The sequence below is a fragment of the Dromiciops gliroides genome, chromosome 3, assembly GCF_019393635.1.
Source record: "Dromiciops gliroides isolate mDroGli1 chromosome 3, mDroGli1.pri, whole genome shotgun sequence".
NCBI classification, from domain to species: domain Eukaryota; kingdom Metazoa; phylum Chordata; class Mammalia; order Microbiotheria; family Microbiotheriidae; genus Dromiciops; species Dromiciops gliroides.
The window spans coordinates 649,514,010-649,539,430 of NC_057863.1; the positions used below are offsets into that span (position 1 = coordinate 649,514,010).

Sequence of the window (25,421 nt, forward strand, 5' to 3'; positions counted from 1 at the left end):
AACTTAAACCTCTCTCCAAACTTACCGGTCACCTCTTAATTGCCAAGCTCTTTTCTCTAATTTTCCCCCTTCTTGACCTCTCTGTAGCCCTTGAGATTGCCCAGCACCCTCTTCTCCTTCCTCTTCTCCTCTCACCTCCTTCTCTTACCTGGCCAAGCCTTCCTTCCCAGTCTTTTTTTTTTCTTTTCTGGATATTCTTGCAAGTAACGGCCACAAATCATGACTGTCCCCCAAGGCTTTGTCCTGGAGCCTCTTTTCTTTTCCTTCTGGATTTTTTCAGTGATCTCATCAGCTCCTGTAGATTCAATGATCATCTCTATGCAGATCACCCTCGGATCTATTTATCAAGCCTCAATGTCTCTGCTTCCTTCCAGTCTTGCACCTCCAACTGTTTACTGAACACCTTGAACTTCAAGTCCCATAGAGATGTGACCCTCCACATGTCCATAACTGAATTCATTATCTTTTCCCCCAAAACCCTCCCCTCATCCCAAATTCCCTTTTACTGCCAAGGGTACTGCCCCTCTCCTGGGGTACCTAGGCTCCCAATCTAGGCGTCATCTTTGATTCCTCAGTCTCTCTCACCTTCCAAATCCATTCTGTTGTCAAGTCCTATCAATTATTCTCCTTTTGTAACATCTCTCACATATGCCCCCTTTTCTCCTCGGACACTGCTCCACCCCGCTGTAGGCCCTCATCACCTCGTGCCTGGACTATTGCAATAGCTACTGACAGAGAGGGATCGCTCCACTTCAAGTCTCTCCCCACTCCAATCCATCCTCCGCTATCACCAAAGTATCTTCCTAAGGCATAAGGCTAACTCTTTAATAAACTCCAGTGGCTTCCTTTCATCCCCAGAATTGAATATACAATCCTCTGTTTGGCTTTTAAAGACCGGAATAACCTGGCCCCTTCCTGCCTTCCCAGTCTTTGTCATGCCTTCCTCCTCTCCACGTACTCGGAGATTCAGAGACACTGGCCTCTTTGCCATTCCAGGGCACGCCAAGCCAGAGAAATTCTCTCCTCATCTCTTATCTCCTGACTTCCCTGGCTCTCCTTTAGGTCACAGTTAAAATCCCTCCTTTTTCCTGAAGCCTTTCACAATCCCCTTAATGCTGGTAATTTCCCTCTGTTGATTATTTCCAATTTATGCTAGGTGTACATTGATGTTTTCATGTTATCTCCCCATTAGACTGTAAACTCCTTTAGAGGAAGGACTGGGTTTTGTTTGTTTTGGGTGGGTTGGTTGTTTTGGGGGAGTTTTGGGGGGGAGGGGTGTTTATTTACTTATTTAATTGATTTTTGCATTTTCCCATATCTCCGGTCAGTGCTTAGCCCCATGTAGGCTCTCAATAAATGCTTCTTCTTATTGTTTGTTGTTCAGTCGTGTCCAATTCTCCATCACCCCTCTTTGGGGGTTTTCTTGGCAAAGGTGCTGGAGTGGTTGGCCATTTCCTTCTGCAGCTCATTTTACAGAGGAGGAAACTGAGGCCAACGGGGTCACACAACTAGCAAGTGTCTGAGGCCATATTTGAACTTAGGAAGATAAGTTTTCCTGACTCCAGGCCCAGTTCCAACCACTGCTGCCACCTTGTGATTGTTGATTTGATTTGAATTAGGAACCGCTGAAGATTCATGAGGAAGGGAGGGGTGTGGTCAGACTCGTTGTGCCTTGGGAAGACTGTGGCATCTGGTGGCTGTGTGGAAGAAATTGATGGTACCCCAGAGCAGAATGGCCTAGAGCGGGGAGGCTTGAAGCAAGGAGAGATCGGTTCAGCACCTCAGGCAACAGTTCAGGTGAGAGTCAATGGCCTGAGGGCCTGCACTCAAGGAGGATGAAGAAGAGGTTGAGGAGGGGGAAAGCAGAGGGAGGGATTGAAACACTGGTGGCCCAGATCCAAGAGAAGGATTTCTGAGTCCTGGCGATGAAGGAAGAGCAGTTACCGGGGATGGTGAGATAACAATGTATGTCTGAAGTGGAAGGTGAAAGTCAGGGGAGTCAAGGAGGCTGGTGACCATGGAGGCCAGGATGGGGCTGGCGACCATGGAGGCCAGGATGGGGCTGGCGACCAGGGAGGCCAGGATGGGGCTGGCGACCAGGGAGGCCAGCATGGGGCTGGCGACCAGGGAGGCCAGGATGGGGCTGGCGACCAGGGAGGCCAGGATGGGGCTGGCGACCAGGGAGGCCAGCATGGGGCTGGTGACCAGGGAGGCCAGGATATTCATGTAGACAACTACCTTCATGTTAAAGTACCAAGTACTTGGGGCAGCTAGATGGCGCAGTGGATAGAGCACTGGCCTTGGATTCAGGAGTACCTGAGTTCAAATCCGGCCTCAGACACTTAACACTTACTAGCTGTGTGACCCTGGGCAAGTCACTTAACCCCCATTGCCTTACTAAAAAAAAAAAAAAAAAGATAAAGTACCAAGTACCAACCAGTAAGTCTTTATTAAACACCCACTATGTGCCAGCAAACAATCTAGGTGCTAGGGAATCCAAAGATAAAAATGAGCCATGTATGAGCATGGGAGTTGGGGGGGAGAAGGTGATTGTGAATCAGGTACTAAGCCTCTTGGGGAAGGTAATATGCCAGCACAGATGAGAAGAGGGAAGAGAGAGCTGACATTTCGATAGAGCTTTAGTTTGCAAGCATCTTATTTGAGTCCAACTAGGACATTGGCAAATAGCTGGTATTAACTCAATGGAGAAACTGAGGCTTAATAAGTTCAAGTGACAATAGTTACACAATGACTAAGGGCCAATGGAAGAATCTGAATTCCAGTCTTCCTGACTCCAGGTACAGTACACTAACCATTCCACCGCCTCTCAGGAAATGACTGCAAGCAGGCTCTGGACAGGGTGATGTAGACAGATAGAAGAGAGCTTCCCAGTGATGGAGAGAAAGGGAGATAGGATGTGACTATAAGTGTCAGTGAGACGACAAGAGGATGCCTATCCTTCTCCTGGTCTAGAACAAGCAAAGGAGCACGCAGGACTGAAAAGGTCTATTGGGTCTTCTGAAGAAAGCCAGCAAGAAGATGGAAAGGAGGGGCAGCTAGGTGGCACAGTGGATAGAGCACCGGCCCTGGAGTCAGGAGTACCTGAGTTCAAATCCGGCCTCAGACACTTAACACTTACTAGCTGTGTGACCCTGGGCAAGTCACTTAACCCCAATTGCCTCACTAAAAAAAAAAAAAAAAAAAAAAAAAAAAAGAAGATGGAAAGGATGTGGGGGAAGAGACCTGGGCTGAAAGGAAATTTGTTAACAGTAGAGCAGGTTTCTAGGGGGCCCAAAGGGCATGATGAAAGGGGAAGGAAGAATAGGACAGGAACTTGAGAGGGCCTAGAACAAAGAAGCTGCTTGATTAGTGTTTACTGATTGCAGAACAGAGCTGAGATGAATAAGAGCATGGATAGGGCACCAGGGAAGGGGGTCTTCTCTCAGGCAGCTGGGCATTCTGAATCATAGGGTTTGGAAGAGAAGGTGGAAGCTTTCTAGTCATAGAACTGAGAAGTAAGATTCACAGAGTTAGAGTGTGAAGGGATCTCAGGCCAACCCCTTTGTTTTATAGATGACAAAAATGGTACGGAGGATTTGCCCAAGGTGGTGCAATGGATAGAGCATTGGGCTCAAAGTCGGGAAGACTTATCTTTACGAGTTCAAATCTAGCCTCAGATATTTACTAGCTGTGTGACCCTGGGCAAGTCACTTAACTCCGCCTCAGTTTCCTCATCAGTAAAAGAAGCCAGAGAAGGAAACACCAAACTACTCCAGTATCTTTGCCAAAAAAAAAGACAAAAAGGGATCACAAAGAGTCAGACACAACTGAAAAACAACTAAACAATACAACAGAGGTGGAAAGTCCTATTTTCAAGTATCTAAAGGTATACTCTTCACACGTTTGTAGGCTGTCATGTGAAAAAAGAGATTGAATATGTTTGGCTTGGCCAGATTTTGGATTGCTCTAAGGTGGTGGCGATGGGCTTGATGCAGACCAGCCCTTCTCCACTCACAGCTTTTACCGCACCAAAAAATATACTATAAATATGGCCTTTTCCCTGGACAAAGACCTGAAGTTTGCCTATAACGGTTACAGCTGATGAGTAATTGTGAAGCAGGTCATTTTCCACATTCTCTAAGCTCTTTTTTTATCATGGTTTTCAGGTAGTCCAATAATTTTCAAATTATCTCTCCTGGATCTATTTTCCAAGTCAGCTGTTTTTCCAAGGAGATATTTCACATTGCCCTCTATTTTTTTCATTCATTTGGATTTGCTTTATTGTGTCTTGATTTCTCATAACGTCATTAGCTTCCATTTGCTCAATCCTAATTCTTAAGCAATTATTTTCTTCAGAGAGCCTTTCCATTTGGCTTTTCAAGCTGTTGACTTTTTTTTTCAGGACTTTCCTGCATCACCATTTCTCTTTCCATTTTTTCCTCTACCTCTCTTACTTTATCTTCAAAGTCTTTTTTTGAGTGCTTCTATGGCCTGAGACCAATTCATGTTTTTCTTGGAAACTTTGGATTTAGGAGCTTTGACGTTATCTTCTTCTGAGGGTATATTTTGATCTTCCTTGTCACCAAAGAAACTTTCAATGGTCCACATTTTTTCTGTCTGTTCATTTTCCTAGCCTATTTCTTGACTTTTAACTCCTTTTTTTTTTCAGTGAGGCAATTGGGGTTAAGTGACTTGCCCAGGGTCACACAGCTAGTAAGTGTTAAGTGTCTGAGGCCGGATTTGAACTCAGGTATTCCTGACTCCAGAGCCGGTGCTCTATCCTTAACTCCTTCTTAAAGTGGGGCACTGCCTCTAGGACACAATGTCCCAAGCTTCAGGAGTCATTTTCCATACTCTCAATGTTTGTCAAGGAAGTAATTTTGCAGAATCTAGTGATGCTCAAAATGTTCCCTAATGTATCAATCACTTTGGAACAAATTCAAAACACACATAATAGCATAACCAACTGACCAGGGGTCCTAGGTTCCCTTTACTAGGATTTGCCAAGCAAGGCTGGATGGTCCCTGACGTCCCCCAGCTATCTCTGAGGTCCTTCAATACTATAAATTCCCCCAGATTTCCTGGACAGTCCTCTCTGAATCTCTCTACCCTCCAAGGTCCAGATCAAGCCCCACTTCGCTCAGACAGCCTTCCCTGCTCAGCCCAGCCCATAGCAATCAATTCCTGTCCTGACGCCCCCCATAGCTTGTTGGCTGGTAGGGGTGTAGTGTGGGATTGACCTTCCTGCTCTCTTGTGCTGCTGCTCTGCTTGTTTGAACTTGGAATAGCCAATGGTCATTTTTTCCCCTTCTGGCTCCCTTTCTCTGCCCCAAAACATGAACCTTTGTGTGACCCCTTTACCTTTCCCCAAGGAATTAATGCTTAAAAATTCTGACTTTAAATGAACATTTTAAAGTGATCTAAAAAAAAAATAATGGAAAGAGGACTAGACTTGGAATCAGAAGACCAGAGTCCATATCCTTAGCTCTGTTTCATCAACAAATCAGCAAGCATTTTGGAACATCTCCTATACAAGAATATAGACATCTACAAATACTTGTGACCTCATGTGGGATTTCCTAGGCAAAGATACTGGAGTGGTTGGCCATTTCCTTCTCCAGCTCGTTTGACAGATGAGGAAACTGAAGTAAGCAGAGTTGAGTGACTTGCCCAGCATCATACAGCTAATAAGTGTCTGAGGCCAGATTTAGAGTCTTCCTGACTCTAAGACCAATGTTCAATCCACTGCACCACCTAGCTGCCCTGACATTTACCATTTGTTGTTTTCTATTGTTCCACTTTGGGTTTTTAATGTGTATATATAGGGTATGCTGGAGACAGCTCATCCTGACTCAAGAGAACCAACTGTTAAGTTTTCAGTTTGATCATTTACACCTTGGAAATTAGTCCATGCTGTAAATCAGGGCTTGGTTTGTCATTTTGATGATTTGTCTAGACTTAAGAAAGTCATGGAGGACACAGTAATACTGGAGCTTAAACTAAAAATGCACAGGGCATACATTTTTCTTTCAGAGAGTCAGTAAACCCTTACCAGCACACAATCATATGTACTTCACTGCTACTCCCCTCCTGAGCTAGCTGGCTCCTTGCAGGCCACGACTGTCTAAAAATCTACAATTCTGGTCAGACTAGAAGGGATCTTAGAGACCAATTAATCCCACCACCTCATTTTAAGATATGGAAGCATATCAGAAAGCCTTTTTGGTTTTTTTCCTCAAAAGATGAAGAAATACTATTTTTCAAGCCTAAAACTTCTCAGATTTATTCCTTTAGGAAAGTAGGAAGAACAAAAGCTGAGACCTTCCTCATTTGAAAGAGAGTAAGGCTGATCACCAAACCCAACTCTTGTCTAAACAAGATCACTGCCTTCCCACCAACCTGGAGAGCCTGACTCCACCACCCACTGGGGACAGCATCGTCTCTCTTTAAATTCAAGGTTAAAGGGGCAGTCAATAAAGTCACAGTCAATAAAGCACCAGCCCTGGATTCAGGAGGACCTGAGTTCAAATTCAGCCTCAGACACTTGATGTTTACTAACTGTGTGACCCTGGGCAACTCACTTAACCCTCATTGCCCCACAAGAAAAAAGAAAAAGAAATTCAAGATTAATATATTGATCACTGGAAGGGACTCTTAAGGGTCAGTGGTCCAGGAAGGAACTGAATGGGGAGCAATTAGGTGGTGCAGTGGATTGAGAACTAGCCCTGAAATTGGGAAGACCTGAGTTCAAATCTGACCTCAGACACTTATTGGCAATTGCCTTAAACATCTGGGGGCCATCTCCAGTCATCCTAGTATATATCTTGCAACTAGACCCAGATGGCCCTGGAAGAAAGTGAATTTGGTGACTTTGCACAACCCTGCCTCACTTAAATCCAATTCAGTGGAAGTCATGACATCACCCTGAGGTCACAGTCCTCTTGGAGAATGAAGGACAAACAACAACAACAACGACAAATGGTGGCCATTCTGGAATGTTTAACCCAAAGCAGTATTTTAACATACCATGATCTTTGCCTCATTCAATATTCCTATAAATGTTACCTCAAATTGTCTTGGGGGCAATCAAGTTAGAAAGCCTGGGAGACTATACCAGCTTGGACATCTCTAAGCTAGAAATGCCTTGGATACATATTAAATAAGATTATGTCTGGGAGACCTGACCCTAATCCCAGAATATATTATTACTATTAATTTTCAATATAAATTAGCACGAATTTTTTCCACCCAGATGAAGAAATGGAGGCTGAAAGAGAAGGTTCTAAGTTAGAGGCAGGCCTCCCGAACCCCTGCTTTACCAGGCCATGTCACTCTGTGTCTTCCTTTTCTCCTCCCCCACAGTACCAGGCACAGCGCTCTGCACATTTCTAGACACTCGGTAAATATTTGTTGATCCACTGCAAAGTTTCTACAAGGAAGGAACTCTTTAGAAAGTAGGAGAGCAAGGAAAGTTTTTCAAGTGTTTGGCCTATTCCTTGTCCTTTCATTTCATCTATAGGAAACAAGTCATGCTCTTCTTTCCCCCTTTTGCCCAGACTCAGTTCTAGGAAAGATCAACTTTAGGAACCAGACCTTCTAGCCCAAACCCTCTGATTCCCTAAGGGTAGGCCCTCCCTTTCTTACCCAGCCTTGGAAATAGGTGCAAGGCCTAACACACTGGGGAACACTTGACATTTCACTTTTTAAAAAATGATAGAATTATAAAATATTATGTTCAGAGCCTCATCCACCATTTCCCTCAAGCTTCCAGACACAATCTAGGAAGCCTGCATGCCTCAAGTAGTTCTAAGGACAAAGGCTGCCATCACTACCTGCTTCCTTCCTGTAGTTTCAATTCTCCAAAAGCCTCTCCCTTAGCCCCTGGGTCAAAGCTAGCTAATTCTCCCATTGTTCCTTAGAGGTCCTGTGGGGAGAAGAAATTAACCTGGTCTCCAGTTGTGAAAAAAGGATACCTTGATTTGTTTGAGCCCCCACCCCCAGTCATACAGATAAACAGAAGGACCGTATGAGGACTTGGCTGACATACCAAGATCCTTTGCAGTGACCAAGAGGAGGCCCAGCTGGACAATAACTCTGAAGCCCTCTGAGCACATATCAGCTTATCTTCAGAAACTCCCCCCACCCAGTTCATTTGGTGGTTTGTTGACTTTCCAGAAATATCCTTATCTGCAGATACTTCTTGTTTTGTGTTTCTTTGTCTTGTCATTATCAGCACCACTGGCAGATTCCCCTTGCACAAGCATCTTGTTTACCAGAAGAAAAAAGCCACAGAACTTAACTGTACCCCCTAAAACTGTGACCCTACTGTTAAACTATTCCCCCTTTCCTTAGTTTGTGCTGAACTCCTCTCCTGAGCTGTTCCCATGCATGCATGTGTACTGGTTTTGCTGAGCAGAATAATAATAAATGGGTGCTTTGTCTTACTAAGCTGTATCTTACCCTGTTTTCTGTGAAATTTCTGTTTCTATAAGGGACAGGTTGTTTTTTTCTATTTGACATAATAAATGGAAAGATAGTAGAGGATGGAAGGGCCTGGCATGCTATGGTCCATGGGGTCATGAAGAGTCAATGACTGGGGCAGCTAGGTGGCGAAGTGGATAGAGCACCGGCCCTGAAGTCAGGAGTACCTGAGTTCAAATCCGGCCTCAGACACTTAACACTTACTAGCTGTGTGACCCTGGGCAAGTCACTTAACCCAATTGCCTCACTAAAAAAAAAAAAAAAGAGTCAATGACTGATGGACTCAAAACCAACAACAGCCCAGCTCTTGAGCCAGTTACTAGCTCTCTGAGCTTCAGTTTCCTCATCTATCAAACGAACAAGTCAGACAATATGATTTTTTTTTTTTTGCGGGGCAATGGGGGTTAAGTGACTTGCCCAGGGTCACACAGCTAGTAAGTATCAAGTGTCTGAGGTGGGATTTGAACTCAGGTACTCCTGAATCCAGGGCCAGTACTTTATCCACTGTACCACCTAGCTGCTCCCAAAGTTCTTTCTTTGAAACCTCAGAATATAGTCCCAATAAAATTCATGTCTATGTAATAGGAAAGTGGCCAATGAGGTGGCTGTCTGGTGAGCCTGCTTCCAGGCCTATGTGATGGAAGGTCCTGGGAAACTATAACTGTCTGCGCTCCAGGTAAGGAAAGCCTTGTAGACTGGCTTCTGAGCAGGAACTGAGTACACATATAAAAGGTCTCGAAGACTTGATTTTGCTTTCTTTTTTTCATGGCTGCATCCATGGCAGTGAGGGGGCTAGCTGCTGTAGGCCTCCAGGCAGAGAAGGGACCTCAAGCATCTGGGCCCTAAACCTAAGCCCATGGTCCTGTTGTTGTCTCTGTCCTGTTATAAACATTCTTTCCTGCCTTAGGTAAAGGAGCTTCGGAGATGGGACCAATTAGCTGCGACCACGTGAGCTCAGAAAGGTCAAGAGAGTACCAAGGGGTCCAGGAACTAACAGTCATATCAGAGTTTACAGGCAGCTGAGCCCAGGGAGAAATGAAACCCTGAACAATACTTATGTCCCATTCTAGCAGGGGCTCAACGCTGGTTTAGATACTAGGTTTTGCCAACAAGAGAGTAACTTACTACATGCACACATTGTGCTTAGTGGGGCCAAGGGACCAAAGTGGCATCACCAAGGGTGCCTCCAGCTGGAGGGGGGCAGGGAGGAGGGGGGCAATGTTTGTATTCCTATTCTTGCTACATCTTTTTGCTTTATCTTCTCTACAGATATTTCTTGGTTAAAGCCAATTGATGTTCATTGGTTAAATAACACTAATAATTGGTGGTTGATATAGGGTAGAATACCCTCGAATGGGAGCCCAAGCCAATAGCATTAGAGAGATCGCCAACTCCTCAAGTGTGATAGGCCCAGCTCTCCCTTACACAGCTCCCTCCTCCACTCTTCTCCCCCACTTCCCCACCCCAACAGAAAGAGACTTCACCCAAAACAAGAAAAAGCTGCCCCTGGGACCTGAGTGGCCCAAGCTTCCCTGACACAGCTTCCTGATCATCTAGGAAAAGGAGAAATTCAAACCACATGGAGTCAGGCCTCTCAGTCTTAGTGGGTCCCTAAAACCAGAGGTGTCAGCCTGAACCAGATGAAAATGTAACTAGGAATTTGTGGGAGCTAATGCAAAGTGAAGTAAGCAGAACCAGGAGTACATTGTACCTAGTAACAGCAATATTGCAACAATGACCATGGCGACTAGGTGGTGCAGTGGATAAAGCACCGGCCCTGGATTCAGGAGTTCCTGAGTTCAAATCCGGCCTCAGACACTTGACACTTACTGGTTGTATGACCCTGGGCAAGTCACTTAACCCCACTGCCCCGTAAAAAAAAAGAAAAAAGAAACAATGACCAACTGTGAAAGTCTCGGGATTAAAAATGCTCTCTGCCTCTGGAGAGAAATAAACCCCAAGGGTGGATTGAAGTATATTTTTTTCTTTTTCTTTATTTTTCTTGCTTTCCTGCCTTCCCCCACCCCCAACCCCCAACAGAGCTAATGTGGAAATATGTTTGGCATGATTTCATATGTATAATGGGTATCATATTTCTTGATTTCTCAATGGGTGGATGAGGGGGTGAGGGAGGGAAAGAATTTGGAACAATTTAAAAGGTAATTGGGAAATATTTAACAAAATGAATAAAAATCTAATAAGACAGATAATATCAATTATATGGGTTTCTAAAGCAATATGAGGCTCACTCATAAGGGATCCTTTTGTATAATTTAGTGGCCCCCATTTCTTCTTGAGTTTGACATCACTGACTAAGACCATGTGAGCCTTCATTCCCTGATAACCTACTGAACAGACACATTTCCATAAGGAGACAAGGGAGGCTTCATCCAGAGAACCTTGGTGCCAGTGTGTCCTTTGGTGCACACGTCCTTGCTGTGTTAGGGCATGGTAAACCTCCTTTTGTAAATGGTCAATAACTTCCAAGGGCCTCGTTTCATCCACAAATCAAACTTGAACTAAGAGAATGTTGGCATTAGAGCTGTTGTGCCTCTTAAGAATCCCTAGGAACCCTGTAAGATTGTTCCTTCTTCTGGCAACCCAACTTGCCAACAAGAGCAAGAGTTAGAACAAAGGGCCTTAGAGTTGATGTGGGCTGCAGGAATGTATTTCTACTTCTGATCTTGCCATATCATCTCAACAAAAGCTAATTGAGAGTCATTGGTTAAATAACTCATCTAATCAACTAATCATTGCAATTCTTTGGGTAGGAAATATATCGGAATAAGGGGTTGAGCCAATAGCCTTAGAAAGACACCCCAACCCCTCAGGCTATAACTTTGCTCAAATATAACTTTGCTCTGGGAATCTGACTTAACAGAGAGAGTGGAAATTGGGATAAAGACCCCCAGAGTCCATAGCCCGCTGTGCCCTTGGGGACCTGATTTGCTGATGGGAGTGAGAGATGGGATAAGGAACCTCAGAACTTAGAAAGGTGACAACCCCTAGATGTGACTCAGAGGGTACTAAGCTTCTGGGCAGATACAAGAGAATCCCTGATTTCATCACACCTATGCAAGAAATGCAGAAAATCCCTAAAAGACTCTCAAATGCCTACAAACAGTCTGATGATTAATCCCCCTCCCTCTCCAGTGAGTCTTGTCTCCTACCCTGGCTCAGCACAGGCCCCTAGACTAGGGGCAACATGCTATTGTTCAAACTCCCCTCAGAAAGGCTTCTGGGGGGCAACCTTCCCAACTGCTTGTGAGCCCCACTTTACTGCAAGGACTTGGTAAAGATGTCCAGCCTTGGAGTTCTATCCTGAGTCCCTAAAGAGGCAACTCCCTTCCCATGAAATCTGCATTGTTCAAGTGAGTCATGGCCAGGAACCAGATTCTCACATACTGTGCGTTCATCTCTCACAGCTCTTCAATCATTTTTGTCACCAAGCATTTATTTAATGCCAGGGACCTAGGACCCGGATACAAAGGTGATCCAGACCTGCATACAAGGAGCTCACATTCTCCTAGGTGAGGGGAGACACAACACATTCACAAAGAAGTGAATGCATAATGTACACTAGAAAATACACAGTTGGGGGGACTGGGGAGAGTATGCTAACAACTAAGGGAACCAAGAAAGGCCTCTTGACGGGTGTGGCATTTGAACTGAACCATGAGGGAAGCTGAGATTCCAAGAGGCATCTGTAAAGTGGATTGGACAGCCTGTGCAGAGTCAGGGTGGAGTCACATGGAAAGAGCCTCAAGCAGGCTTATTTGGAGACAATGCAGAGTGAGGGATCTCAACTGGGTGGGAGAACTTGTTTTGTATTTTATGTTTTGCATTTAAAGTCATGCTTCTGAGAAGGGGTCCATAGACTTCACCAGACTGCCTGCCAAAGGGGTCTAGGACCCGAAAAGGTGAAGGTAAGGAGTAAGATAGCCAAAGAGACAGGCTGGAGGCAAACCATGAAGAGCTTTAAATGCCCAACAGAAATGAGAGAGCCCTTGAAGCTTCTTGGGCAGAGAAGTGACCCTACTGACCTCCAGCGGGTAGAGAAGGGTGTGTATGATCCCAGTAGGCTGATCCTTCCTGGGAACTCCCCCTTCTCTCTGGGAAACTGGATTCCTGGATTCTCCTGGACAATACCAGGAAGCTAGTACTGTGCAGAAACTAAAAATTGTCTAGAAAATCTCTCTCCACCCCCATCCCCATCCAGAATTCAGGCGCTCTCCTCATGGGCTGAGTGAGGGCACCCAAGACTGCTATTTGCCAGTGTCCCAGGTCAACCATTACTGGCTCCCAGGATGACGATCAGAGACTGTTACAGGCACAGGCTCCCAGCAATCCTCACCCCTGGGGTACAGGCTGATTGTAGATTTTCTAATGTTTTTTCAACAAAGATGGGAAGAGGAAAAGGCTAACTCTTCAGATAACCTCTATTTTTATACAATAGCGCAGAGGGGTGGCTCCCACAGTCCAGCCCACAGCCAATCCACAGCCACCCAAACCAATCACTTCATCTTCCATTGATGACCCCTGTCCAAGCCCTTACACAGAGATTATCAAATGTGTGGATCTTTTGAAGGGAGAAGGAACACTAAGAACTGGAAGAGATGGTGGGTGAGCTGAGCCCTGATGGAGGATCAAGACTTTGAGAGGCAGAGATGCGGAGGAAGGACATTGGAAGCAGCCAATGCAAGGGGGCAGGAGATGGAATGTCCAGTCTGAAGAATAGCTTAGTGAGTTAGTTGGGCTGCAGCATCAAGTCTATGAAAAAGAAGAATTCCATGACATAAGGCCTAAGGGCAGGTTGGAGCAGGCCTGGGAAGGGACTTCAATGACACGCCACAAAGTTCAGATTTTATCCCAGAGGTAACAGGGAACCCTGAAGCTTCTTGAGTAGGGAAATAACATGGCACCTGCATAGATTGACCAGCCTGTGCCTGAAGATGGTGATTATGGCACCTCTGTGGAAGAGGAAGGAGAAACTCAGAGCAGCAACACCAAGCAGGCAGCTGTCATAGCTGTAACAATCCAGGCAAGAGAATCATCTCAACAAGAGCAATGGACATGTGAGTGGAAAGAAGGGGAGGGACTAAAGAAACACTATGAAGGTAGGGACAGCAAGATTTGGCAACTGACTGAATAAGTGAGGTCAGGGAGAGAAAGTGTTTAGGACCACAGGCCCATAGGTGTAGAACTGGGCGGCACCTTGAAGACCATCAACCTCTTCTTTTTACAGATGGGGTAACTGAGGGCTGGAGAGGTTTAATGATTGCCCAAGATCATACAGCTGGTCAGTATCTGGGACAGGATTCAAAACCAGAGTTTTCTGCCTGAAAGTCCAGGCCCCTGTCTTACTCTCATGACTTGAAGGTTTTGGTCATTTGGAAGATGGTAGAGCCTGTGACCAAACCAAGGAGGTTTGGGGAAGTGAGTTTAGGCGAGAAGATGTGCCCCAGTTTGACATGTCAAGTCTGAAGTACCAAGAGAACAACAAAGCCCATTAGGCTGTCATCCCCCTGGCTCTCACTGAGGATCCCTTCCATTTGTAGGGGTACCCAATAGAGACGCAAGCAGGGAATAAATCCCCTGTCTTCCCCTTCTTCCTCTCCACCCATTTCTCTGTTGGACTTCCAGCTGTCCCCCCAACAAGAAAATAGAGACTGGCAGGAGAAAGTGTAGTCCACAAGAGGTGGAGAGTAGGTACACTCTGAGGGACCTGGGGCTGCTGCCAAGCTGTCACTCACTTACCCAAACTCTCAAAGTTGTTTTTCTTTCCTTTGTTTAATCACTTTTGCCTCTTAGGTTCCCATAATACACATGGTCTCACCTGTAACCTGAATACCAACTTCATACCACCCTCCAAGCCAGCGTGCTCCTCCAATGAGAAGACCTGCCCAGGATTAAAGAGCAGGCCACCACACCCATTAGCCCACACCTGAGCCAGCTTCCTCCCCAACTAGGACCCAACTCCCACACACTGGAGCCAAGACTCAGTAGGACCAGCAGCAAAATGAGAAGCCCACTGCTCTCCCTCCTCTTTCTCCTCCTGCTGCTGCTGCCGCTGTCTATCGCCTCCTTCAGCCCCAATCCAGGTAAAAGAAAGCAGCTTTCCATGTGAGGGAGAAAGAAGCTCCTGGGCACCCCATAAGTAGAAGCAGGAGGTACAGTCAAGATCGGGGAAGGAGGGAGAAATGCTCTCACTTTCTGAACAACGTTGGCTAGAAACCAGGGAGTCCACACGCAGGCTTCAGTGTCCAGACCAAGCCCATCAAGGGCTCCAGCCTCACAGAGCACCCTGCCCAACCTTCCTGGTCTGGGCTTGACTCAGAGATGGAACTAGACTGGGACTCAGAGGATCTGGGTTTTCATCCTGAGTCTGCTCTTGAAATTGGCCATTTCCATTCTCCTCTCTCTGGGCCTGTTACCTCATTAGTAAAACTAAGGTATGAGACTAGGCATTCTCTAAAGCCAAGGAGGCACTGCCATTCCACATTTCATGAGGAAGACAGCGCCTGGTAGAGTGAAAAAGGGAATGTTGGGGGCCAGCTAGGTGGTGCAGAGGATAAAGCACTGGCCCTGGATTCATGAGGACCTGAGTTCAAATTTGACCTCAGACACTTACCACTTACTAGCTATGTGACTCTGGGCAAGTCACTTAACCCTCATTGCCCTGCAAAAAGAAAGAAAGAAAGAAAGAAAGGAAGGAAGGAAGGAAGGAAGGAAGGAAGGAAGGAAGGAAGGAAGGAAGGAAGGAAGGAAGGAAGGAAGGAAGGAAGGAAGGAAGGAAGGAAGGAAGGAATTACCCTCACTGAGTCTCATCTCCCTCACCTGCAAAATGTCCATGGGGGAAGGGTGGGGGAGGGAGAGGTGATTGCTAATGTCCATTTTAGCTTTAAAATTCTAATTTGTATTGTGATACTGTTACCTTGGACAAGTTATTTAATATCTCTTTTCTGAGGCTGTTTCTTTATCTGAAACCCTTGAAGGTTTGGTCAAAGGAGGAAGCAACCCATCCTGGTCATCCCGTCCCTTGACTATGGCCTCTTTGTGGGCTGAGAAGGCAAGGAGGCTCCCTCTTTCCCACTCCTAAGGGAATCTGCCTAAGGTTTCATGGAAAGGGAGAGGTGCAGTAAACCAGTTTTCAAGAGTCAGCAGGGCTTGGGCTGTACACTTTCCCCATCCCCCACTTGACCACACTGCCTTTTTACCAAAAAAAAAAAAAAATTGAGGGAATTTGAGTCTAAGGCCCTTTCAAGCAGAAATTCCAAAAAAGACTTGTGCCCTGCCATATCAAGCAGGAAAGTGTCTAGTTCAAGCCCTCACATTTCATATACAATGACTTCTTGACAGTCACACAGTTTGTAGCAGAACCAGGGAAAGAACCAGGTCTCTGGACTCCTAAGTCCAATATTCATAGTAAATGGTGATCAAATCACAGTTTTAAAACTCTTTAGTTAACCCAGTCACAGAAGGGTAAAGCTTGAGTGAACCTCAGAGATGCTCTAATTCAGAGGTGTTCAGTTAGAAGCCTGGAGCCCAATCAGATTAAAATGTTGTTGGGAAATATTTAAGAAAATAAATTAAAAAGACAATACAGCATAGATAATGTTAGTCTGTGGTTTTCTAAGTCCATATGCACCTGCAGGGATCCATTTCTACTTGAATTTGATTCCACTGCTCTAAAAAGCCCTTGTTTTACAGAAGTAAACTCAGAATGATGGGGAAAGAACACAGCCCAAGGGGGCCAGAAGGCTGAGGGAGTTTGGGTCCTAAGGTGGAAAGAGCCCTGAACTGGAGGGACTGAGGTCCTCCCTCAGGTTCTCCCAGTAGCCACCTATACAACCTTAGAAAAGACATTTTCAACCCATCAGCACTAACCAGCTTTCTCACCTGTAAAGGGAAGGGTTATATTAAATTATTGTTGGAGAAATGACAATGTTGAGTTTAAGATGTCAATGAGAGCTTTGAATGTTGCACAGATTTTCAGACTTTTTCAATATATTAATCAGTTGTGTCTAATCCCCCCCATTTTCTTTTTTTTTTTTTTTGCCTTAAAAATACTATTTGTTATACAAAATTACTCTGGAAGAGGGGAAGCTATGGTGATATTAAAAAATACATGGGGGAGCGGCGCTGCAGCTAGGTGGCACAGTGGATAAAGCACTGGCCCTCGATTCAGGAGGACCTGAGTTCAAATCCAGCCTCAGACATTTGACACTGACTAGCTTTGTGACCCTGGGCAAGTCACTTAATCCTCACTGCCCTACAAAAAACCCAAAACCATATAGATAGATAGATAGATATATTTTGTTTAATTTTTAAGCCAACTATTAGGCATCCAGTTTGAGATGTCCAATAGGCAGTTGGGAATGTAAGACTGGAGGTCAGGAGAGAAGCCAGTGTTGGACAAGCAGATCTGAATCATCTGCATAGAGATGAGAATTGACACCCAGAAGCTAATAAGATCACCTAATGAAATACTATACAGAGAGAAGAGGGTCCAGGCCAGAGTTCCTGAACCAGACCTCTCTGACCTGGATCAAAAAGGAAAAATCATACAGGGAAGAGAGGAACCAGAAAGAAGCAACGTCATGAAAACTTAAGAGAAAGAGAATATCAAAAAGAAGAGTGATTCACAGTGTCAAAGGCTGCAGAGAGATCAGGAAAGGGGAAGGTTGACATTTAAGAGATCTCCCGGGGGGTGCAGCTAGTTGGCACAGTGTAACACTAACACTGACTAGCTTTGTGACCCTAGGAAAGTCACTTAACCCTTATGGCCCCGCAAAAAGAGAGAGAGAGAGAGAGACAGAGAGAGACAGAGAGAGACAGAGAAAGAGAGATCTTTCAGTTGATGACTTTGGAGAGAACACTTTCAGTGGAATGATGAGTTTGGAAGCCAGACTGCAGAGTTAAGAAGAAAGTGAGAGGACAAGAAGTGGAGGTATCGAATGGGATTATGAAGCAATTGGTGAGGTGTAAAAAGATTGTCTTGCCAAAGTAAAGACTCAGTGAGATTATGTGAGATAAATTTGAGCCCTATGACACTGAGTGTCACCTCCTCAGGTAACTGGGAAAACCAGGACTCAGAAAGGGGAAACAGATTAGCCTGAAGTCACAAAGTAAGCTGGTCTATCCATCTGAAAGGTGCTAAGGAAAGGACTGCATTTACAGCCAAGAGATCTAAGAAGGGACCTCAGAGACCCTCTCTCCCTAAGCCCAACTGACAGAGGAGCCCTGCTACTACATCTCCAACAAGTGGTCCCCCAGCCTTTGCTGGCATGGCTCCAGTGAGCAGGATCCCCAGGGCCTTGGCAAACAGGTTTGAAAGTTTGTCACTAGCCAGAAGGGCAGATTCTCTTGCCCTCCCACCTTTCTTCCTGCTGCTTTGCTGAGGGATTTGGCCCAGTATCAGCCTCTGTCCCCAGGACCAACTTCGAGCTAAGATCCTCGGGCTGGCTACCCCACAGTTGTCAGAGAGAGAGAGAGTCAGCATTACAATGAAGAGAACAAGGCAGCCCTGGGTCAGAGGAGTCCAAAGTGGGAAGGAGAGAATGGTCCAGATATGGGGCAAAGGGAGAGGCTATTTTTCTAAATTAGAATTTTAGATTCAGCTTCCAGGTGACCCAACAACTTAGGAGATTAAAGGGAAGGAAGTTCTGGTTTACCAATCTCCTTAATTCTTTTTTTTTTCTTTTTGGTGAGACAATTGGGGTTAAGTGACTTGCCCAGGGTCACACAGCTAGTAAGTGTCAAGTGTCTGAGGCCAGATTTGAACTCAGGTCCTCCTGAATCCAGAACTGGTGCTTTATCCACTGTGCCACCCAGCTGCCCCAATCTCCTTAATTTTTTTTCTTTTTCTTTTTTCTTTTTGGTGAGGCAATTGGGGTTAAGTTACTTGCCCAGGGTCACACAGCTAGTGTTAAGTGTCCGAGGCTGGATTTGAACTCAGGTCCTCCTGAATCCAGGGACGGTGCTCTATCTACTGTGCCACCTAGCTTCCCCAATCTCCTTAATTTTTAAGGTTACCATGAGGCATTTATGGTGAGAGAAAGAGATTCCAAATCTTTAAATTCTACCAATCTGGAGAAAAAGACAATCCTCATCTCCTCGATGCAGACTGTGAAATCCAATTTCTCATCCCCAAAAGTGAACAGCCTAATCTCCCTGCAATAGGAGAGGAGGTGAAATAATGAGACATTGACAGAGTAGTTTAGGACTCACAAGATGCCTTCCATCTGTTATCTTCTTTGCTTCTCACACTCTATGAAATGGGGATTGTAAATGTTATTGTTCCCATTTTATGGATGAGGAAACCGTTAGCCTATTGAGATGGATTAGCTTGCCTATGATCATACAGCTAGATGGGGCTGAATTTGAACCCGAGTCTCCACACTCCAAATGGAGTACATTTTCCAGTCAATCCCCCCACCAAATGCAGTGCAAAGTGACCTCTGTTTCCTTCCCACAGAGCTTGTTGAAGGCCAGAGGGACCGCAAAGTGCCTGCAGAGAGGCACCGCAGGGGCAGAAAGCAGGAATGTCGGTGTGAAGGTCAGTGACGGCATCTATGCATGCCATCATCCCCCCTCCTCCCTTGAGGCCCTCTCAGCACTGGGGAAGGGGGTCAAGATGCCATCTCATTGACAGCCTTTCCCCTTTCTCCCCGCACTGGCATCATCAGATGCTGTGCTCACATTTCTGTTTCCTAAGGGGTGGAGTGCCAGGCAGCACTGGAAGCCCACTTAAGCAATACCCACAGCATGATAAAACCCAAAGATTCGATGAACTCTGAAGTTCTCTCCCATTCTCAGTCTAATACGCTCCTCCTTCCAATTCTAAAGCCTAGCTAGGAGGAGCTAGGAGGAATTCAATGGCACCCTTCAGCTGATGGATGGGAAGACTGATGCCCACAGAGAGGAAGGGACACTCCCATGAGCACAATGACCCCCTTCCATGTGTCTCTGCCAGTACAAAGAACCACAGACTCTCAGCTGGAAAGTTCAGGCTAACATACGGCCCGCTCCACCTGCACAGAAAAGCCCTTAACAACAGAGCCAATGACATGGAGCCACCCAGGCTTTATCAATGATGAGGTATCAGTTAAGCCCTGCACTGCCCCTTCACTTTGGGGCAGATTGGAGAAAGGGCTTCTGGACAGCCTCCCCGGTTACTTCTAGGCTTGTCCTTCGGGCTCAAAGAGCCTGAGTCTGTGCTGCTTCTTGAATGAAGGAAAAGGCCTATGTTAAGTGCTCATTCTATGCCAGCTCCACGGCTCAGCACTGGGGGCATATGTACAAAGGCCAAGGAAGGGGGTTTTGTTCTGGAAAGCCACAAGGATGGTGAGCGGATCAATGGGACAGGCCATTAACATGGCCAAGGCAGGCAGCAGGAGGGGAGGTGGGTACGGCCTGCTCCACAGCTGGGCAGCCATCATCCGGGCGGCCAGGATGCTACCTGGGCTGAGTCCTCAAGGTGACTTAGCCCCTCTAGGGCCCTGTTTCTGGAGCTCCTCTCAGGCTCTGAGCTCTGCTACCCAGCCTGCGCACAGCTTCCCACATTTTCCCAATTCACTTGTCTCACTCGATTACTCTGCTGCCTGGAAGCCTTCAAGGGTCCCCTAATGTCCATGGGAGAAAAGAGAAACTCCTTTGCCAAGAACTTTGATCCTTTCCAAAATCATTTCATTCTCTTCTCTTTCCCACACTCTGTTTTCCAACCAGACCAGACCAGACCAGACCAGACCAGCTCTAACTCAGTCTCATCCTATGCTCTCCTGGCTTTAGGTGGGCCCTCCCTCCCTCCCTTCAGGAGGTCTGGAAAGCATTTCCTCCCATCTCTGCCCACTGACATGCTCCTTTTCCTCCAAGTCCCGGCTCAGGCGCCACCTCCCCACCCCAATGATTGAGGATTCTCCCCAGATTCCTGAGAGTGGTTCATCTTGGCTTCTCCTTTCTACCATGCATCCAACTTATCTGCGTGTCTCTCCCCTATTAGGCAACAAGTTCTCTGAGGTGTCATTTTTTATTTAATATCCTTGGCAGCTAGTTGGATACCTTGCAAATCATATGTCCTTAATACGTTTGCTAAATTTTCATTTGATTGATGACTTTTAAATGAAGTGCAAGGTCCCCGTGAAATCCACTCAAAAATTTTAAGGAACCTAATGGTGAAAAACATGGTCTTCTCCAAGTGACCCTTTGAGCCACTGACGACAGTGCTCAGAGCCCCCTCCACCCCACCCCACAGGGAGTTATCTCCTTACTAAGTAAAATACCCCTCATTCTTTTTTTTTTCTTTTTTTTGTGGGGCAGTGAGGGTTAAGTGACTTGTCCAGGGTCACACAGCTACTCAGTGTCAAGTGTCTGAGGCTGTGGGCAGCTAGGTGGCACAGTGGATAAAGCACCAGTTCTGGATTCAGGAGTACCTGAGTTCAAATCCAGCCTCAGACACTTGACATTTATTAGCTGTGTGACCCTGAGCAAGTCACTTAACCCCCATTGCCCTGCAAAAAAAAAAAAAAAGTGTCTGAGGCTGGATTTGAACTCAGGTCCTCCTGGATCCAGGGCCAGTGCTTCATCCACTGTGCCACCTAGCTGCCCCCCCACACCCCTGCCTTGTTCTTTCAACTGCTCCTTGTAGACCATGTTGCAATCCTGTAAGAGCCCAGCTCTGGGCTCTCCCCTCCCTTCTCTAATGCCTCAGCTATAAAAAGGCGATGCTAATGCCTACACTGCCTTCTGCACAACTATTCCAATCGGCAAGCATTTATTAAGCGCCTACTATGTGCCAGGCATTATGCTAAGCACTGAGGCTCCAAAGAAGGGCTCTCCAGAGCTCCTGGCCTAATGGGGGAGACCGCATATATACAACGACATACAAACAAGCTACATACAGGCCAAATTGGAAAGAATCTACAGAGAGAAGGCCCTAGGAGTAAGGACATTTGAAAAGGCTTCTTGTACATGAGGTTTAAACTGGGCCCTGAAGGAAACCAGGAGGCAGAGGGACAATAAGGAGATAGAGTACGCAGGTATGGGAGTCAGCGGGTAAAGATGCCCAAAGTCTGGAGGTGGATCATCAGCCAGGAGGCTGGGGTCGCCCTGAGGAAAGAACTGGGCGGTCACTCAAGTACCCTCTAACTCCAAATCCTTGATCCCATATAGACATGGGTTGGGAATAATGACCAGTGTCAACTTGGGCAGACAGTTTCCTCTCTGCAGGGCTCAGTTTCATCATCTGTAAAATGGGTTCGATGATCTCTAAAGGTCCTTTCCCGTTCTAAATGTCACAACCCTTTTATTAACTGTCCTTACCCTGAACTTGAGGGCTCCAGAGTGGGAAATGGGGGTATTTCAGATGTCTTCCAGAACACTCATGGAGGAAAGAGGGTACGGGTAGCCAAGCCGCCTTCAAGCCACTGCCCATGTGACCATCTTAAATACAAACGGAAAAAAACAGGTGAGTTGTTGGAGAAGGGCCAGTCTAAATAAGATGGTCCTTTGGGAGGGAGGGGGAGTAAATCCAGGAAAGTTAAGACTGAGCCCAAGATTCTCTGCTTAGTCATGACTCAAAGAGTTTAGAGCTCTTGTCGAAGTCTATCCCTCTGGGAGAAACTGAGGCCCAGCAAAGTGAGGGAGTTTGTTGGAGATTACACTGTAGTCAATAGCACAGCTGTAAACTCAGGTCCTTTGACCCCAAACACTTCCTCCTCCCTATCCCACCCTGGCCCTGACCAGTCTATGTCTAAGCAGGGAGCTGTTGGGGGGAGACCTGAAGGAGAGAAGATGCTCACTTGGACTAACTTTGCATCCTCCTCATGCAGGGGAGGTGGTAACACCCTGAATGTCCATCACTGTGTCACAGACTGACCTCCATAAGACCTAACTCTGACTCCCCACCTGTAGGACTATGGGCTTCCCATTTGACTGTTCTAAGCCTCAGTTTCCTCCTCTGTCCAATGAGGATAATAATCGCCCTGAGCCATTGGGAAGGAAACAGTCTTCCTTTAGAGCACAATGATGAAGAGAGAGAGGTACCACACGGCTGCAGAACCAATGTACCCCAAGGGCAGGTACCAGCTCTGGCCCTTCCAAGGCCTGTGACCATCAGAGGTGGCCACCTCCCAGAGGCTGCTTCTGCCTCTTTCCCAGGGCTGTCCAAGAAGTGCTTCACACACCTCCAAGTGTTAAGAGAAGCATGGGGGATTCTGTTTCAAAAGCACCAGAACAATACTGAGGTCCACTAAAATTTAGCTGGTTCTAAGTATCTTGTGTGTCTTGGCTGCCTTGGGCAGTCTGGTGAAGTCAGCAGAGCCCTTCTCAGAATAATGCTTTGAAATGTGTAAAATGAAGGACAAAAGATTACAGTGGGAACCCATCCTATTGAAAAGGTTGTTAAAATACTAAAAAAAAATGGACCCCCCCCATGGGAAGAATCCTTGGGCTAAGTGAGTGGGGGGAGGAAATGAGTTCTAAAAGATTATGGGGGGCAGCTAGGTGGTACAGTGGATAAAGCACTGGCCCTGGATTCAGGAGGACCTGAGTTCAAATCTGGCCTCAGACACTTGACACTTACTAGCTGTGTGACCCTGGGCAAGTCACTTAAGCCTCATTGCCCCACCAAAAAAAAGACAAATGGAAGGGGGAGTGTGTCCTAAGTAAAGGAAGTGGCCTAAGCAAAAGGATGGAGATAGGCAGGCACAGCAGGACAAGAACAAGGATGACTAGAATGGAGGAAGAGAATAAGCATTTATTAAGCACCTACTATGTGCCAGGTATTATGCTAAGTGCTTTTTTTTTTTGATCCTCACAACCATGGGGGAGGGGGGTTGGTGCTATTAATATCATCACCATTTTACAACTGAGGTAGCTGAGGCAAGCAGAGGTTAAGTGACTTGACCAGGGTCACACAGGTAGTGTCTGGGGCCAGACTGAAACTCAGGTTTTCCTGACTCTGGATTCAGCACTCTGTCCACTGTGCCACCAGCTGCCTCACAAAGGGCGAGCTTCAGTGAGATTGTGGTGGACCTTGAATGCCAGAGCGAGCAGCTTAGACCCTCTAGTAAGATCGTGAAGCTAAGATGGTGGAGGGAATGTCCACACCAAAAGAATCATGGGTCTTTGGGAGAGGCCAAGGAAGAAGGTTAGACCTAAAAGGCATCACAGGCTGTCGTGGTGAAGAGAATCTCACTTGTCACGGGAAGAACAGGAGGTTTGGAGAGGAAGACTGAAGCCAGTAAAGGCAGAGCCAGAAGGGAGCACAGCACCATGGGCAGGACCCCCTAGCACTTGCTGCCCCTGTGGTCTTGGGCAGGTCACTTAACTTTTCTTCTCTGTACAACCCGGGGCTCTGAAGCTGGGGATTTCTGGTGGAAGCCCAGCTTTCCCACCTTCTAGTCCCAAGTCCTTTCTGAGCCCCAGACCCAGCTCTTGGACCAGAGAAGGGCTCACCTCGAGTCTCTCACCCTTCTGGGCTTAGGGCATCAGAAGCACCGGAGACAAAGCTGCCTCAGGTTTCTGAAGCAATGTCAGCTGCGGGACATGGTTCTGCCTTTGTAAGAGCTCAGCCCATCCCTCTGAAGGTAATTAATATCACCGGGGTCATGTGGCCTTGGGTGGCCAGTCCTCAGCTTGATCCCTCCGGGCAGAAAGCACCTGACCTCTCTTCCCTATCTCTGCCTGTCCTTTCACAGCTCCAAGATGGGCCAAGCAAGCATCAGTCCTTGAGATCTCTAATCACCCGGGAAACTTGCCTCCCTGGACTTCGGCCTGACTGAACATAGCCAGGCCAGCAGCACACAGCTCAGGGGCCTTCAATAAAGACACAAACATTTCACCAGCTGCAGTGGTTGGATTGGTTCCTAAGGCCTGGCGGCCCCCACTTAACCTAAAGAAGCCTGCCTGAACCCCTCGGGCCAATCCAATTCCCCAGACACTGGGGAGCCCTTAGGAGAGACCAGAGGCATCAGACCTGAGAGAAGTCTTGGGAATCACCACCAACTCCCACCTTGTCTTTTATTTGTTTTTGTTTTTTGCAGGCAATGGGGGTTAAGTGACTTGCCCAGGGTCACACAGCTAGTAAGTGTCAAGTGTCTGAGGGCAGATTTGAACTCAGGTACTCCTGAATCCCAGGGCCGGTGCTTTAACCACTGCGCCATCTAGCTGCCCCCACCACCTTGTCTTTTAAAGAGGAAGCAGGCCGGGAAGTGGCCTGAATTTTCTCCAGGATGGAGGATGGAGGATGAACCCAGAACCCAATCGAATGAACAAGAAGTCACTGATTCTCTGGCATCTGGGATGGGTTCTAAAGAATGGGTGGGAGGGTCCAAAGGGGCATGGCACAGCGCCTTGGAGCCTGGCTCCTGGCTTTGTGTGCTCTGGAGGAAAGCGTCGGCTCTCGTATCAGGGCCCCAGACAACCCTCAAAGCTGTAAATGCCTGAGTCCGCGCAGAGCTGACTTAGCATAGGGAGTCTATTCACCAGGATTTCCCCACACCAGAACAGTCACAAGCCCCCTACAAAAACTCCAATAATAAACGACCCATTCATAAGGAACCTGCATCACCACAAGTGCCCCTTTGCATGCAGGAAGGTCGCAGTATCAGGGCCATGGTCAAGAGCACAGAGAGGCAGGCCCAGATGCCAAAGATATCATGGAGGTGAGAACATCTATAGGAATGGTTTGGCTAGGGGAGATAGGAGACAAATCAGAGACAACCCCAACAGAGGCCACCCCAGGGGAGTGGGAAACCCAGCTGGCTTAAAGGGAAAGGGCATGAGCCCGGCACTCAGTTTGGGGCATGTTAAGTTTGCGGTGTTGGGGGGACCAGGGGAAGTGTTCTCTGGGCGTCTGGAGATCAGGAATGATTGCTGATGCAGATGGGAGAACCACCTGGTAGAGAGGCCCAACCGCCTCTGAAGTCATCTGACCGAAC

The 25,421-nt window shown here is 46.8% G+C and overlaps 1 protein-coding gene across 1 annotated transcript; it reads left to right on the forward strand.

Annotated features, from left to right (window-relative positions):
- Positions 1-1,721: 1,721 nt before the first annotated feature.
- CXCL17 (C-X-C motif chemokine ligand 17) lies at positions 1,722-24,265 on the forward strand. The gene is made up of 6 exons (XM_043991340.1): positions 1,722-1,797; positions 14,293-14,582; positions 18,959-19,039; positions 21,845-21,941; positions 23,955-24,068; positions 24,180-24,265. The coding sequence occupies exons 2-5, from the start codon at positions 14,501-14,503 to the stop codon at positions 24,043-24,045; spliced, it is 351 nt and encodes a 116-aa protein (XP_043847275.1). The 5' UTR covers positions 1,722-1,797; positions 14,293-14,500; the 3' UTR covers positions 24,046-24,068; positions 24,180-24,265.
- The last annotated feature ends 1,156 nt before the right edge of the window (positions 24,266-25,421 follow it).

Excerpts from the sequence above, each read along its gene's own strand:
- CXCL17 (XM_043991340.1), top strand. The coding sequence starts at position 14,501 with ATGAGAAGCCCACTGCTCTCCCTCCTCTTTCTCCTCCTGCTGCTGCTG. Across the intron at positions 14,583-18,958 it reads CTCCTTCAGCCCCAATCCAG|AGCTTGTTGAAGGCCAGAGG; the intron begins GTAAAAGAAAGC and ends TCCTTCCCACAG. Across the intron at positions 19,040-21,844 it reads GCAGGAATGTCGGTGTGAAG|ATGTCTTCCAGAACACTCAT; the intron begins GTCAGTGACGGC and ends GGGGTATTTCAG.